The sequence below is a fragment of the Camellia sinensis genome, chromosome 8 (assembly GCF_055761805.1).
Source record: "Camellia sinensis isolate YWXY chromosome 8, ASM5576180v1, whole genome shotgun sequence".
Lineage (NCBI taxonomy): Eukaryota > Viridiplantae > Streptophyta > Magnoliopsida > Ericales > Theaceae > Camellia > Camellia sinensis.
Genome location: NC_138968.1, coordinates 92,685,001 through 92,702,075, shown reverse-complemented (window position 1 = coordinate 92,702,075; position 17,075 = coordinate 92,685,001). Strand labels below are relative to the sequence as shown.

The window sequence follows — 17,075 nt, the reverse complement described above, 5'->3', positions numbered from 1 at the left end:
CATAAACTGTCCCGACATTGATTCTGGTTAGCTTCTACATCGGTCCCGCATGACCTCGTAAACTGTCCAGACATTATCTGCCACAACGATCCGACACGACCATACAGTGTCTTCTCCAGCGGTGTGACACGACCATACCGTGTCTTCAACAACGGTTCGACACGACCATACAGTGTCTCCTATCCTATTTTATTTTCATGTTTTGTTACTCTCTTCAAACTCAAGTTGGTTAGTGTCTATCCTCCTTGAGTTTGAGGGGGGCTGTTAATATTATATAATAACCTATCCTATTATAATATGTTATTCATATGTTAGTGTATAATATTATATAATAGGTTATTATAATATGTTAGCATTATAATAGATTAGCGATTGCTTGCTCTCATCATTAGTGTTTCCTTTCTGGAAGCCTTTCGGCCACTTTCGATAAGCTGCTCCTCAATGGCTCCTCCAAATTATGTAACCTCTCCTCCATATAAAGGAGTTAACAACACAGATACAAAATATATAATAAAAGAGATACACAATTTCTCTCTACAATTTATTCTCTTTTTATCAATTTATCTTGTATCAATTTATCTTACAATATACATTCTCATGTGTATTTTTAATTATAATTATTTTTTTAATTATCATTCATAAATTTTTTAATTATTTTTCATATTTAATTATTATATTTTTATAATTATAAATTAAAAAATTAAAATTATATTATTTTTTCTTTTAATTATAAGGCCCGTTTCCATGTAACGAGTGTCTGTCAATCTCTCTCTCTCTCTATCTATCACTCACTGAATCAAACGATTTTTCAACTGATAGTCTTGTGTCTTACTGTTCCACTGTTTCTTCTTCGTCACCCCTGACGTCTTCTCCTGATTTTTTCTCTCTCCTCTACTCCCTCTCTCCTCCTCCACATATTCCCTCCCTGACTTCCCACCTGCTGTGCTGACCATTGGATTCAATGTTTGAATTTTTTAGATTAAATTTTTTTTAAATTAAATTTTTTATTTTTTATATTTTTTTATTTTTAATGAATATTTTTAAATTTTTAAGTATTTTTTTTATTTTTTTAGATGTATTTTATTTAGATGAATCAAAAAAATAAAAAATTTGTGAAAAGATATTTTAAAAAATTAACAAATACAAAAAAAATACAAAAAACATACTAAATTTTTGTATTTTTTTTATATTCTTTGGTATTTATTTAATTTTTTTAAAAGATTTTTTTACAAAAATTATACTTTTTATGTGTATTTATGTTAAGTATGTCTAAAAATTAAAAAAAAAATTGCTTAAAATATTAAAAAAATTCAATAAAAATAAAAAAATTTGAAAAACAAGAAAGTAGAATTTTCTGAAAACTGTTTTCAGAAAAACGAAACCAAGCAAGCTGATTTATTTTTAATTTAAAGACTATTTTAAAAAGAGGATTATAATCAATTTTTTAGTTAAAAATTGATTATAATTAACTTTTTGTGAAAGAGAAAAGTAGGTTATAATCTGGAAAATAAATTATAACCCATTTCTCAAAAGACTCCTTAATTTTAATGATCTGAATTATTTATATTTTAAAATTTATTAAATATATTATATTTATAAAAAATTAAATTGATCAAATATCAAAAGTTATCAAATTAAAAATTATTTTTTTTTAAATTTAACAAATAATTTTTTAAAAACATACTTTCTAATATCTGAATAATTTAATCTTTTTTTAATATCCAATTAATTTAATCTTTTACAAATACGATATACTCTATATACCCACCATCATCTCCATTGTTCTCATCAGTTCTCTCTGTCCACCTTCACTCCTCTAATCGCTCACACGCATCAACCACCCTTCTCTCTAACGCTCCCTCCAGAACCACACTCTCTGCTCTCAAAATGGCCACTGGGTAGGTTTACTCCTTTATCATAATTCCCTTTTGGTTCCTCAGAAACTTGGGGAAAATATAAATAACCATTTTTTTTAAAAAAAAACAATCTTATTTTATTCTAATTTTTCCAATTGGATTTATTTTTTTAATCAATTGTCTTATTTTACTCCAAATTTCTCGGAAACCAAACAGAATCTTGATATATCTGTGCATTTTTCGCTCCAAAATTTGTTTGTGCCTGTCTCTCGCAGAAGTGTGCAAGAAGTTCTTCCACCTGCTCTTGATTCTACTTCAGACCCACCTGCAATCTTCGATGGGACGACAAGGTATAAGGTTCAGAATTAACGCACTTTCTTTTGGGTTATTTGATTTTGATTTTTTTTTTTTTTTTTTTTTTTAGCATTTCCCAGTTGCATCTATGTGTTTGTTTCAATATACCCATTTGAAATTTTTGCAATTTTTTTGGACTTGTTCATGTAAAATTGATTTTGGGAATTTTTGAATTTCTTGATTTTCAGGCTGTACATTTCCTACATATGCCCATATGCCCAACGTGCGTGGATTACCCGAAACTGTAAGGTTGTTTTCCAAACTGTTCTTGCTCTGGCTTCTGCTTAATTTTCTCTCTCTCTCTCTCTCTCTCTCTCTCTCTCTCACACACACACACACACACACACACACACACACACACACAGAGGTTAAGATTGTATATCATTTGAATAAAGTGTATTTGTTTTGAACACATGTTTTCATTTATTTGTTTTCTTTATTTTGGAAAACAGGGATTGCAGGAGAAGATAAAATTGGTTCCTATTGATCTGCAAAACAGGCCAACTTGGTACAAGGAGAAAGTTTACCCGCAGAACAAGGTGAAATTATTCTAATGCAGTCTGTGCTTTATGGGCATGTTTGATTGGAGGGATTAAAGCATGGGATTGGGATTATTAATCCGTGGGCCCAATTATCCTATGTTTGTTTTGACACTTTGGTTTAGGATTATTAATCCAATGGATAATTAATCCAACAAATTTGTAGGATTATTAGTAATGGGGTAGGGGTGGGATAGTTAACACCACACTAATTTGATAGGATTATTAATACTTCACTAATAGTGAAGTGAATCAAACATGACCTATGGGTATTTCGATGAATGATGTATATGAAATTGTTCCAAATGGTTTTATATGATGCAAAATGAAATTCTCTGAAATGTCAAGTAGAAGAGTCAAAGTGAAGTACAATAGAATGACTTCATTGCTTGAATATTACAGATTTACAAAAACTTGATGGCTTAATTTTAAGTGAAACTTGTGAGAATTTAGAAATCTTACAACTCGGTTATGAGCCAAACAATGGATAGTTCTGATAAGAAGATGAAATTGAGATGAGACAAATAGGTAGCTAATAGTTGTGTCAGTATATAATACACACTAGCTGCGGGTGCACACACAATGCGGCGTGCAAGGATCTATAGTTTATGATGAGTGCAAAGCTTTGTAGTTTATAATGGATAGAAACCGTCCATGTTTGTAAAGTTTTAAATATCGAAACCCATTTGAATTTTCACATGACCATTCTCAAACTTACCAATTGTTGGGGGCATTTTTGGAAAATCAAAATAGCGTGACAAAAATTTCATGTTCACACCAAATAACATGTACACTTTATATAATGGTATAGATATATCACTTCCAGACAATGTACCATTTTCTGTTCATGAATTTATAAATTAGTTATTTTGTGCAGGTGCCATCTTTGGAACACAATAATGAAGTCAAGGGAGAGAGTCTTGATTTAGTTAAATATATTGACAGTAACTTTCAAGGCCCTTCCCTCTTCCCCAATGTAATGTTTTGAAATTCAATTTTTTTAACTCTTTTTCCATCCAGTGAAATCGAGCTCATACTCTGGGAATGCAGGATCCTGCCAAGAGACAATTTGGAGAGGAGTTACTGTCGTACACAGACTCATTCAATAAAGGAGTGATTACTTCATTCAAGGCAGATGGAATGAATGATGCTGGTAAGTTGAACACATACTGATTTCAAGTTAGTTAAATATTGAAAATAACCATAGCTAAACAATAGTTGTATTCTGCAACAGATGCTTCATTTGATTACATTGAAACCGCGCTCTCCAAATTTGATGATGGACCCTTTTTACTCGGCCAGTTTAGTATTGTAAGTGGAAACCTTATATTTGGTTTGTCGCATTTTTTTTCCTCTCTCAACCACTTGTCTTTTCTTGGAGTTTTATCAAATACTGGTCTCAAGTCCTGTTGTCATCAAGTTTTTAGAGGTAGATCTGCAAAATATGATATGTTGGGCTTTTACTTATGAAATGTATGATGAGGTACAACTTCATGGTTTGTTCTTTGAGATACTGTGGTGCTTCTAATCGACAAGGGATAATATATGACCTTTCAGGTGGATATAGCATATGCTCCTTTTATTGAAAGATTTCAACCTTTCTTGTTGGATGTAAAGAATTATGATATCACAGCAGGCAGGCCAAAACTGGCAGCATGGATTGAGGTACAACTAAAATTTTTCCTTCTCCTTTGGCCTTATCTGTATCTAGAATTCCATTCAATTCAGAATAGATCTATCTCAAGTAACTATGTGGCTCTAGCTGATTAGAGAATAATGATGAATGACTAATCTAGTAACATTTATATGATAAAGTTCATGTAATGGTTGAACTGTATAACAATTCATCTGTAATTTGATTCCACATTTTGGGAGAGACTAAAGATCAACCCAATGTTAGATAAAATGTTTGTCGTGTAAATGGGGATTACGATGTAATCTAAGAAGTAGAGACACTTCTAAGAAAGTGGTCTGACACAACACGACACTCATTGGGCACTTCTTCACACCTTTCGAATACATGTTCAAACATGTCTAAAATTTTCTAGAATCAAACACGAGACACTTGGCGAACAAGTACCTATCATTTAGACATACATGAAACATATTACTAGTTTAAGTAAAATAACTTGAAATCCAATAACAAAAAGAAAAATAATATAAATTTATATCTATTCTCCTCCCTTAGACTTTTGAAATTATTGTAACATTGCATTTTGTTTTTTATCTTTGAATTAAATATTCAATATATATATATACATGACATATAATAAATATATAAAATTATATATTTTGGGCATGTCCCTCAGCTATTGCATCTTACATTTTTTAAATTTTCCATGTCGACGTGTTCTTGTCATGTCATGTGTTTGTGTCCTTACTTCTAAGGATGTAACAGCATGGATCAGAATGTATGGGTTTGAGATGACGTGGAACATGTTTACAAGTTTAAAAGATCTCGACACCAATAGTAGTATCTCAAATTGAATTTGATATGCTTATACATATTGATAGCCATCCTCCAATCAATTTACTACCGGGTACATTTCTTCAAGGGGGGCAAGCCAATGACATGTTGTTGACCTCTCTTGAATCTTACCAAATGCACACCTGGGTACACACAAAAATACTAAAATAAATGCTTCATTGAGAACACTTGGTAGTTCTGGTTTTCCTGTGATTAAAGTATTTTGCTTTATGGAATTGTTTATTTGGCATATCAAGAGCACTTAACTTTATAGTATTTGTGATATACTGGAATTTCATTTGCAGGAGCTGAACAAAAATGAGGCTTACAAACAAACCAAAGGGGATCCAAAAGACCACGTTGAAAACTACAAGAAACGTTTCTTGGTATTCCCTCCCTGCTTGCAACACCTGACCTGAAATTTTCATATTTGGTATCATTTTAATTTTCAATGTGTTCACTTTTTGTATTTCCAAAAGAAAAAAAATAACTACGAAAACATTCATCATTATTTTTGTGCAAAAAAAACACACAACAAATTCAAAAGACAAGTTTAAACGTTCCCTAAAAGTGAGTATTTTCAGGGGAAAAAAAAATTGCCAAACATGTTTTCTTTTTCTCTTTGTGAATATAAAAAATGGAAATGATATCAAACACACATTTGTTCTAACTATAACTTTATAATGATGAGCACACGCAGCTGACTTTTTCACCCAATCCATTTTCTTGTGCAGGCTCAGCTCTGAACTCTTTCAGTTCAGTCGCAAAGTATATAATTCAAGAACTGGCTGTGTTATGTGAAGTGAGGTAGTGAGGGTTCTGCAGACTACTAGTTTGATGTATTGGTCAGATCTTGCCATAGAAGTTAGAATGATGAGCATAATCTAATATCAATAAAGCAAACTTATGTTATATGATGAGAGTATATCATAATATCAATAAGCAAACTCATGTTATATGGTGAGAATATTATAATGTCAATAAGCATACTTGTTCTCAAATTGGGTGATTGTTAATTACAAATGCGCAGACTCGTGCATTATTCCTTTGGGTGTTGATAAGAGAGTGACAAAAGGCGACAGCTTGACATTATATATCATATTTAAGTTAGGATCTTAATTAGTGATAGTTATGAGCTAACATGGTGTTTGGTTACGAGCTACTGTTTTGGTAAGGTCAGAAAATTATGAAATCAAAACCGGTTACAGTACGGTGTATTGTAGTGTGATTATGTTCTAAAGTCATCTTGGTCACAACTCAAATGTGTGTTGGCTTTAGACAGTGGTGTTACAATTCAGTGTGGCTATGATCGATGACATATATATTTTAATTGGGGAAATTCTACTATACACACCTCTTAAAAAGGGTGTACTATATGTACCTCGAGTTATATCATTTTGCTATCTTTAATTATGACAAATATTTTAGTTATGACTCGTGAAATCTTTAGTTATGTCTCATGTGGTATTTGTTATGATTTTTTTTTTTTAGTTATAATTCAGAAAGTATGAAATTATGTTATATTTCTCTTTAGTTATAAGATGCATATGGTATACACTATTTGAGAGGTGTGTACCATAATGTTTCCTTTTTAGTTGAAATGTTTAGAAGTGAAGGGAGGTGAAGTATGCATTTTTATACTCTCTCATTGATATCAATGTATGGTGGTGGTGTGTAACTGAAGTTAGTTTATTTTTATTTTTATTTTTATTTTCTTTTTCGAGGAATGCTGAAGTTAGTTGATTAATTAGAGTTTTGTTCCATTAATTCTTTGATTTATGATAAATGTGTGGGGGAAAAAAAATACCATAGTGATTTAAAATTGTGTTATATTTGATAGATAGTAGGTGGTTGTCTTTAACACCTTTCCTTTATGATTTTAATTCACATAATACTTATTTCTATTTTTTTTATTAATAATACGTTAATCGTAAAAAAGTAAAAAAATAAAAAAATAAAAAAAGAAGAAGACTATTGTTATATCTTTTACATTGAAATAAATATTTTATCATTAATTATTCATATCTTCATACGCTAGCTACATTAAATCTATTTGCTTTTGCTTTACTGAGAGGGATGTTATTGTAATTATGTTAAATTTATGAAAGTTTTTATATTTTTTTAGTAATTAATTTAATGTACTATTCTTAATATCAATTATCAAAATATGAAAATATGAAAATAGGGGAGGGTTATCCTTCACAAATTATCATTAAGAATAAAATTATTAGAAAACAAATTATAATAATAAGTGCATCCCTCTTCCACCGCCACCTTAGCCTTACTACTTCTCTCCCGTTCCACCCATCCACCCGCTCGCAGTCTTTCATTCCCTCTCTTTTCTCATGACGCCACCTCTAACTCCTCTTTCCCCATCCAACAACTATTACTGCTCTCCCTCACCATGTTACCACCATTCTTCTACAAAACCCTCGTCTTGAAAGAGAGTGAAGAAGATCACGAAAACCTAATTGAGGTGATTTCAATTGCAAATGAGAGAGTAGAGGAAGAGAGAATTGGTAGTGGTAGGGGGTTGAAGATGGAGGGAAGGAAACATCTGGAATGGTATGATGTGGAAGGAAAAGGGGGAGGGGTAGTGGCAACAATGGTCGGAGGTGGTGGCCCAATAGCGTGAAATTAAAGAGATAGACTGAAATAGATAAGATTTTGTTGATCTTATTTATCATGTAGCGTCGGTTGAAAGGATTTGTTTGACCACTTTTTGCCTAATAATACAAGTTGCTTCGCTTATCCTAGATAAGGTTGAAGTCGATCGTGAGACAACTGCATGTAATAGTGGGGTCTACTATGTTTCCATCCTATTTACGAGATTATGATATTCTTCATCAGTCTCTGATAGAGGGAATCAGGATCCTGGCTGTATCACTTATTCCGAAATTGTTCTACATCATCTGCGGTCATAGCTAACTCCAACAGAAGATTCAAATTATTTGTTCTATATCATTTACGGTCATGGCTAGCTCCAACGGAAGATTCAAATTATTTTTTTTTTTTGAGATTTAATAACATGTTAAGAGTCTCATTAATTTGTGTAAGAGACCTTTGATATGTTATGAAAAAACAAGTTACAAACAATATTCTACCATCTGTGATGATGAATGAAAATTTTACTAAGCCATGGATATTAAAAACTATCTGTGAAATAGTTATTGGATTGTCTATCTGATGAAGATAATTTTGGTATAATAGTTCATGTATTAAGAAAATTATAAAATTTTAAATTAGAAAAAATGGGTGCTCTTAGAATGTGGGTGAACTTAAAAAGTTGTAAATACAAATGGCACAGTGTACTTTACTTATTTTTTATTTTTAAAAAAGAGTATGTACTGTAAGTATGTCCTCTATTTGTCAAAAACTTTAGATGTGATTATTATCGTTTAGTCAGGCTCAGTAAAGCTGGCCAGTGGATGGCTCAAAAAAGCACTTTTCACATATTAAAGTTACCATTATTGTAGCAAAAAGGAGTTAATTATTCAACCACCTATTCCCATTTGGTTCAAATAAAATGAAATCCAAGAATAGAATCATATCTTGACGTCTGGTCTTTAATTGGATAAAAAAATGGAAATCTGAAATAACCTTTCTCAAAATAGAGAAAATCTTCCAACTTACAAAGTGGGATAAAAAATAAATAAGGTAACATAATAACATGATATAACTCCCTTCTCCAGCTCATTCCATTCCTTGCTACATCCCATGTACATTCCATTCCCTTCACCCAAACCAAGCAGGGCAAACTAATTTTTTTTATGCGGAAATGGTCCAAACAGCCAACACCTGATCAGCAAAGGGGGACGTATCTGATCATATGATAGGGAGTACCCAATCTAGTTCCCTGCCAGATTAGCAAGATTTGGGTGTACCGAAAGAGGTTTAGCGGGAACACTCACAGATCGATAGATCCCAAGTCGGTAAGGGTTTGGTAAGGTTTTTTTGGTTCACCTTGCCTTCTGTATACAAACCTGACATTACTTCAACTCCACCACTCATGCAACGAAGTTATTTCAACAAGGTATAATATTGAATACAAACACAAACAATGCATTAGGGTTGTCTTGAAATTATTTTGTCACATCCAGTTCATCGAACCTGTCTAGCTTTGAAGAAACCTGATGTTGGTTCAATCAAATCGCAATCTGTACAGTAAACTAAACATGAAATTATATATCAACGGGGCTTTTATAAATAATCTGAAAGTCGGGTAAACATTTCTTGACATCAAGTCTGTCTCTTCACAAAACTGCAACAACTACGTTGCACCGATCAAAATGTCTTCTGTTACAAGTCAGACAACTGCATTGTAGATGCCCCAGATGGTGGTCTTCAAACCCTGGACGTCCCTAAGGATAGGAATGAAAGATTAAAAAATAAAGCAAAATAAACTATTGTATCAATGTCTATATTTGGTTGTTTATTTGGCAAAACAATTCCACATGAAGGTCATGAGCTATGAAGCATGGATACCAGGATACGGATACGATATGATATACCGATGCATAAATACAACATTTACAAAAATAAAATTCTTAGCATTTCAGATGCTCAATGTAATAGGTTGGAAGATTCGAAGGGTACTAAGGAGGAGGCTGTTAATTTCTTTACGCAGTTGCTTGGAACTCAAGATTCACATATGCAGGTTGATAGCTCTTTGCTGGCTCCTTTGAATTTGGCAAGGGCACCAAACCACCTTAAGGGTAGTTTGGTGGTTTCAGTTTCAGCTGATGAGATTAAAAAGGCTGTCTTCTCTATTAAGGGTGATAAAGCTCCTGGCACAAATCGTTATAATGTAACTTTCTATCAAAAGAACTGGGATATTGTGGGAGGTGATGTGGCTACAGCTATTCAGGTTTTTTTTTTTAACAACGGTTTTATGCTAATGGCATGGAATAATACTGCTGTGATGCTAATTCCTAAGATACCTTGACCTAATACTATGAGGGATTTTAGGCCTATCACTTGTTGCAATGTACACTATAATTGATTTCTGAAGTGTTGGTAAACAGATTACAGAAGGTTCTTGTGGCTCTCATTAGTCCTGCTCAATCTGCCTTTGTGAAATGTCGGCCCATTGCTGATAATGTTCTTTTAATGCAAGAGTTGGTTAGGAATTATAATAGGAATGAAGGCCCTGCCAGATGTGCTATCAAGATAGATCTTATGCAGGCTTGTTACTCAGTAAGGTGGAATTTTTATGGCTACTATGGAGTTTCCAAGTAGGTTTATTTCTTGGGTTATTCGGTGCGTGTCCACAGCTAGTTATTCTATTGTGTTGAATGGAGAATTGGAAGGTTATTTCAAAGGATAAAAAGGTTCAAGGCAAGGGGATCCAATTTCCCCTAACCTTTTTCTTTTAGTTATGCAAGGTTTGTTTGCTCTTCTTAAGTATAATTTGAATCACAGTCAGTTTACATCCTAAGTGCCAATCTTTGGTATCAGTCACTTAGCCTTTGCGGATGATCTTTTTGTTTTGTGTGGGGCTGATATTCAGTCATTCAGAATTATAAATGACTCTTTACATCAATTGCATTTATGGTCTGGACTTCAACCTAATCTATAGAAGAGTGCTGTCTTCTTTGCTGGGATTTCTTCTAATTTTAAAGCATTGTTACAGACTGTTCTTCCAATTCCTGAGGGTCCATTACCTGTCAAGTAATTGGGTGTGCCCCTTACTTCCACAAGATTGAGGTATGAGGATTGTCTTCAACTGAAGGACAGAATAGACTCTAGAATTCAGTCATGGGTAAATAAGCTCGTCATATGGGGGATGATGCAACTTATTCAAGTAGTATTGTTCAGTGTACAGATCTGCTGGAGTTGCCTTTTTATTTTACCTCAAAGAATTCTAAAAGAAGTAAAAAGTTTGATTAGAGGTTTTCTATGGTCTGGTTCTGAGCTTAAGCAAACAGGGGCCAGTTAAGTGGGAGAGTATTTGTGTTCCTAAACAAGGAGGGTTAGGTTTTAGATCGCTAAAAATTTGGAATAAAGCCAATATGCTTAAACACCTTTGGGCTATAAGTATGAAGGCTGATTCACTTTGGGTTATAGGATCAATGCTTTTGGTTTATTGATGTCCCAAATGATTCCTACAAGGAAGATATTCAAGCTTAAAGAGATTGGACAGCCTTTTATTCATTACAGAATAGAGGATGGCAGATCCACCTTCTTATGGCTTGATAGCTGGCATCCAGTGGGGCCTCTTTATCAACATTTTGGAAGTAGAATTGTGCAGAATATTGGCAGAGCTCTTTATGCAAAGGTTTCAAGTATTATAGCTGCTGATGGCTGGCATTGGCCTAGATTAAGAAATAGAGTAATTCAACAAGTTATTGCTTTAACCCCTCATACCTCCTTCCTAATCTGAACAGATCTGATGAAGCTGTTTGTTCCTCTAAATCTGCCTGGGAAGCTCTGGGGCCATCTAGAGCAGCAGTCCCATGGTGTTCTATTGTTTGGTTTAAAGGAAATGTGCTTAAATGGGATTTTGTGCATTGGCTGATTTGCTTACAAAAATTAGCTACCAAGGACAGATTATTGAATCGGGGTATGGAGGTGGACCCTGTGTGCAGTTTGTGTAGAATTGTAAATGAATCTCATGAGCATTTGTTCTTCTCTTGTCCTTTTACAGTGCGCATCTGGGCAGAGATGGTTTGGTTGAATCATATTGCTAGAGATCCTTTGGGTTGGTCTGGGGAGATTCAATGGGATTGCACTGCCAGCACTTTGAGTAATGCTATGTTCAAACGTTCCTTGGCTTGCACTTTATATCATCTATGGTTGGAAAGGAATAGGAGAATTTTTACTCAGTCTGTTAGCCACAAAGAAGTGATAGTGGCTGGAATGGTCAAGGAAATTAGAGCCAGAGCTTGTTCTTCCATGAGAGTTAAGAATTCTTTGCAAAATCGGCAAATCTGTATGGACTGGGGGCTGCCTTGTTCCATTCTACAAACCTGATAAATAGATTTTCTCGCTTTCTTTTGTTTGTTTTGTTGTGGTGTTGATCTGTGTTTTTTTGTTTCTAGTGTGCAGGGGTAGGCCCTTGTTTCTTGTGTTCTTTGTGTTTTGTGTAGAATAACATTTTAAGTTACCCAAAAAAAAAAAAAAAAAAATCTACAAAAATATGATACGAGTACAGTCAGGATACGTTGAAATTTTTTTTAACAATTTTTAGTATTTTTTAGGAATAGTTAGCTTACTTCCTTTTTTTTCAATGGATATGTTAAATTTAATAGATCTGAAAAAGAGAGTAATTTAATCTCACTATTTTCTTCTTCAATAAGAAATAAGAAAATATTGAAAAATTATTCTTGTATTTATTTTGATTATTATACTCTAATAATATGCAAAAAGGGGTTGGCTTCCCTCATGTTCAAATCTCAAATTGAGAGAAATTAAGGGCCTCGTGTGGCGAGGATCCCGTTTCAATGATCCGAACCGTCCATTTTGTAGGACACTCCGTGTATATTATCTATGAAAAAAATTAGGTTGATCCGATAATCGTAACATATTCATGTTATTATGTTTGTCTTCAAAAAATGGACAACAAGTATGCATTTGAAGATAAACCATCTATTTTTTTAGAAACAAATACAATAAGATAAAAAGGCTACGATTATCAAATCAACTTATTTTTTTATGAATGATGTACACAGAGAGCCCTACAAAATAAATGGTTCGGATTATCAAAACCAAACCTATGGTGGGCCCCACAGACCCCTCAAGTTCTCTCAAGTTAAGATTTAAACTTGAGAGAAACCTAACCCATGTAGAATTGTCACAATTTCAATTTATTAATAGTTTGGATGCATGACTTATAGTGTCAAAAAAGTATCCGACACTTCCCAAAATTAACATCAAGCATCAAATACATTTAGGAATTATCAGATACATATCCGTGACAATTTGAAGAGTATCGGTACCTGATATGGGTAAGACACAAATACAACTCCCTTTTAAAAGTATCTGTACTTCATAGGTTATGAGGTTTAAAAGGCACTGGTGGAGCATCACCAAAACATATTAGTGAAAATGATTATTCCAACCTAACTCCAATGGAATGTAATGCAAATACCTCCCTAAGCAACCACTCATGAAATTCTCTATTAATGTGGGGTGATCAATTTTCAACAAGGTATAGTATATAATAATTATATTTAAACATATATATATATCATTAGTTACCTTGAGCAAACCATCTAATGCAATCCCAGTGACAAGTGTGAAAACTCATGCGAAGTCAGAGGCCACAATTGCTATTTCAGCAAAACTTTCCATATCTTCCTCATATACACCACTAGTGACCACACAGCAAGCCATGCCGAGATATAAAGCAAAACAACACCAGAAGCTACTAAAGTCCCTGTCCCCGTGAGACTGTAATATATATATATATATAGAGAGAGAGAGAGAGAGGGAGAGAGAGAGAGAGAGAGAAAGAAAGAAAGAGAACAATAAAAAAATTAAAAAAATGTAAATATATTAAGAAAATGATAAATCACAAGTTTCATAAAAATTAGCCAGGATAGAAAATAACAGTTGGCTATCCTTTATCAAAGAAGAGCCGGAGTTAAACCTGCTGTCTCTGGTTGCCAGGAGGATGGTTAGTGCAGTCATTTGTGTGGCTGTTTTCCACTTCCCCAAATTATTCACAGCAACAGCCTGAAATTGTTTTTCCAAGACCGTTTCATTAACCAAAGCTAGAAAGCTATTATTGTCCGCAAAAGAGAAAGGGGAGTTGGTAGAAAGGTATTGGAGAGAACACAAACCTCTGAAAGTTTACCATTTTGAGAAGCAGCCCATTCCCTAACTGCTGACATAGTTATCTGCAATTTAGGTCACAAATTGATTTGTAAGGCTTTTAGACCAACACACACATTAACCAATAAAGTCAGAAAAAATATGAAGCATCAACAAATGTGCCACATGAAAAAAAATGCTTGTGAATAGAAGATAACCTAATTGTGTAGAGAATTTCACTTGCATGTATGCTTCAGAACCAAAAAGCTTAAGCTAAATACAAATACTCCGATATATATATATATATATATAGCAATGAATTCTGTGTATTAGTCAACTGGACAATGGAACAAGGATCATCAGATCCACAGCTAAAGGTGCTCGCGTATTAAACAACTGGACAATGGAACAAGGATCATCAGATCCACAGCTAAAGGTGCTTGTGTATTAGTCAACTGGACAATGGAACAAGGATCATCAGATCCACAGCTAAAGGTGCTCAGAACTACAAAGACAGCCACCTCAAGTTGCCTCCCAGTCAAGCATTTCAAGTGGAAGCACAATGCAAGCCCGAGGCACAAGCAACCATGACAGTGGAGCTGAGATACAAGAAACAAATAAAATTTAGAGGAAAATTTATTTTACTCTCATGTGGTTTTGATCGTTTTGCAATTTACCTCCTTGCCATCAATAATTCCGTCCAAACTGACAGAATTTGTGTTACAAGCAACAAAAATCAAAATTGACAAGAAAAAAAATTAGGGAATTTACAGCCCCCCCCCCCCCCCCCCCCCCCAAAAAAAAATAAAATAAAAATAAAATTTGGGTTTAACCCTTGTAAATTTGTAACAAGTCAAACCTTGAAACTTGATAACAATTCTCAACATCTGTCCACTTCCATTAATTAAGCTAACAGAGCAAGGGTTACTTAGTCTTTTCATCTATTACCTTATAGTTAATTTTGTCAATTTACTTATCTCTCTTCTTTTTTCTCTTCTTCTCTTCTTGTAATTTATTTGTATTTTCATTATTAGCAAACAAAATAGATTGATAAAGAACAAAGAGTACAATTAACATGGAGACCACAAAACCAAATGAAACAAGCTCCCAGCAACAAAACCAAAAGAAAAGGCACCAACCAAGAAAAAAATCTAATAAAACTAGGTTCCAATCCAACAACTCAAACAACTACAAATGGACCCGATTCCTTCAATGCAACCAGTACAAACACAACATCTACAACACAAACAGCTCCAGTCGTCACACAACTCCATTGTCAATAGTCTCGATCTCCTTGTTGATCCCCTCTTCAACTTCTTCATTCCAATTTAAATTATACACATACAATGTGTGTGTATATATATACACGTTTACAAATATTTTAAAGCAAAAAAAAAAAAAAAAGGTTAGATTGGTGACACGGTAGTTGTATTCTTCTTGCTTGATTTGATTTTCAACTGCAACCTTTACAACTGCTAAAATGACCTAACCACACCAGCAGAGAAAGTAACTTTCATGCAAAAATTGAGGGAAATTACACTTTGCATCCCTGTACTTTGCACCAAATCTCACTATAGTCTCTATACATGAACTCGTGATAATCAACCCCTGCATTTACGATCTCAAGTGTCAACGTCCCCCTATTGTTACTCCATTATTTAAATCTTTAACAAAATCCAGTCATGTGACTATGAAATGAGGGCAAGAGAGGAAAATCATCTTCATTTCCCACCAATACACACTTTGTCCACGTGATAAACATATGAGAGTTATATAATACAATATATATATATATGTTCATATGCTGAAAATTGGGACAAAGAGGTAAGAAAACAAAGCTAAAAGGAAGAGAAATAGATAGAAGATTGTGTTACCGTGAAAAACAGAGTTTCGTGATTCCAATTTCTACAAAATCCTTGCTCATCTCCTTAATCGTTCACTATATGTTTTTCGTTTTAGCCGAATACAGTCATAATTTGATGTAAATTTTGAGACGAAATGTGTATAGGCAGGAAATGGAGTGATTTTCCTTCTTTGCCCTTAGTTCGTATTCATATGTTTGTCACAGTATTGACTTCTGTTAAAGACTTATACAGTAAAGTAACAAAAAATGAGACATTGACACTTGACCAGAAGAGAAGGGGGGGTTGACTATCACAATTTGATGTGTTTACCAAAGTAGAATTTGGTACAAAGTGTAAGTTACCCAAAAAATTGATCGACATAAGTCACATAATAGAGTATATGTCACTTGAAAAGTGAAAGAGATTGTTTTCTTGATTGGCACCAGGGTGTTCGTATCAAAGCCCGACTAATCTCCAATAGTGCTTAGACCATCGGCAAGGAGTTTCCCACAAGTGCATCATAGTCAATTTAAGGATTTTCTCCCAATCCGATAGCCCCCCAAGGAATTGTTAGCACCCAAGAGGTTTTGATCCCTGAACCTTGGAGGAAGCATACCTCAAGACCCAAGGCCTTGCCACCAGGCCAACCACCTTGGGGTTGAAAAGTGAAAGAGATTGCTATGATCTTATAGGCTCTGTCAAACTATATGATCTAATATGTAAGAGTTCTAATGATCACGGCTCCACTATTTCCTACCATGCTACCAACTTAATTAAGTATTCTTGATCACCATATAAGCATTCCTTTTTACTTTTGACTCAATCCTCTTTACACTATGGGGTTAAGTACACTCTTTGATGAACTCAAATCCATTTTAACTAGATTTTACTCATAGAAAATATGTAATATCATATGACTAAGGCTTTGTTTGGGGTTGGGCTTTCATAGTAACTTTGACTTTTTTAGCGAAAGAAAAAAAGTTAATGTGTTTGGAAATGACTTTTTTTAGTTGTATGGAAAAACGTGAATGACCAATGAGTATAATTTGACTTTTTAATAGCTTTTTGGCTTTTTATCCAAAAAGCCAACTTGCCTAACAAGTCCTAAATTGTCTTCAATACCTTTCTTATTTTTTTGCCCCTTAGACTAGGGGTGACTCAGTTCCTTCCAAAGCATGTGCACAACCTAGAGTTCTATGAGTTTTATATGTATGTATGTTGGTAAATGCGCACATTTGCATTTCTATACACAAGCATGCAA

At 33.8% G+C, this 17,075-nt stretch overlaps 2 protein-coding genes across 4 annotated transcripts in view; one reads left to right on the top strand and one right to left on the bottom strand.

Moving 5' to 3' along the window:
- Positions 1–942: 942 nt before the first annotated feature.
- Positions 943–6,217, top strand: LOC114274667 (glutathione S-transferase L3). 2 transcript variants are annotated; one of them, XM_028216639.2, is made up of 10 exons: positions 943–1,898; positions 2,132–2,206; positions 2,399–2,459; positions 2,663–2,749; positions 3,627–3,725; positions 3,800–3,902; positions 3,984–4,060; positions 4,307–4,414; positions 5,522–5,602; positions 5,951–6,217. In XM_028216639.2, the coding sequence occupies exons 1-10, from the start codon at positions 1,888–1,890 to the stop codon at positions 5,960–5,962; spliced, it is 714 nt and encodes a 237-aa protein (XP_028072440.2). In that variant the 5' UTR covers positions 943–1,887; the 3' UTR covers positions 5,963–6,217. The 2 variants fall into 2 exon arrangements, with proteins under 2 accessions (XP_028072440.2, XP_028072441.2); XM_028216640.2 differs by having other exon boundaries at positions 1,754–1,898; positions 2,135–2,206.
- Positions 5,950–17,075, bottom strand: part of LOC114292430 (CDP-diacylglycerol--glycerol-3-phosphate 3-phosphatidyltransferase 2) — a 25,034-nt gene continuing 13,908 nt past the window's right edge. Inside the window, exons 5-8 of one of the 2 annotated variants that reach the window (XM_082883035.1) lie at positions 14,000–14,056; positions 13,807–13,892; positions 13,416–13,607; positions 5,950–9,577 (exon numbers count right to left, since the gene is read on the bottom strand). In XM_082883035.1, the coding sequence (XP_082739161.1) occupies positions 13,487–13,607; positions 13,807–13,892; positions 14,000–14,056 (264 nt within the window). In that variant the 3' untranslated portion in view covers positions 5,950–9,577; positions 13,416–13,486. The remainder of the gene's footprint in view (positions 9,578–13,415; positions 13,608–13,806; positions 13,893–13,999; positions 14,057–17,075) is intronic. The other variant, XM_082883036.1, reaches the window with a different exon arrangement.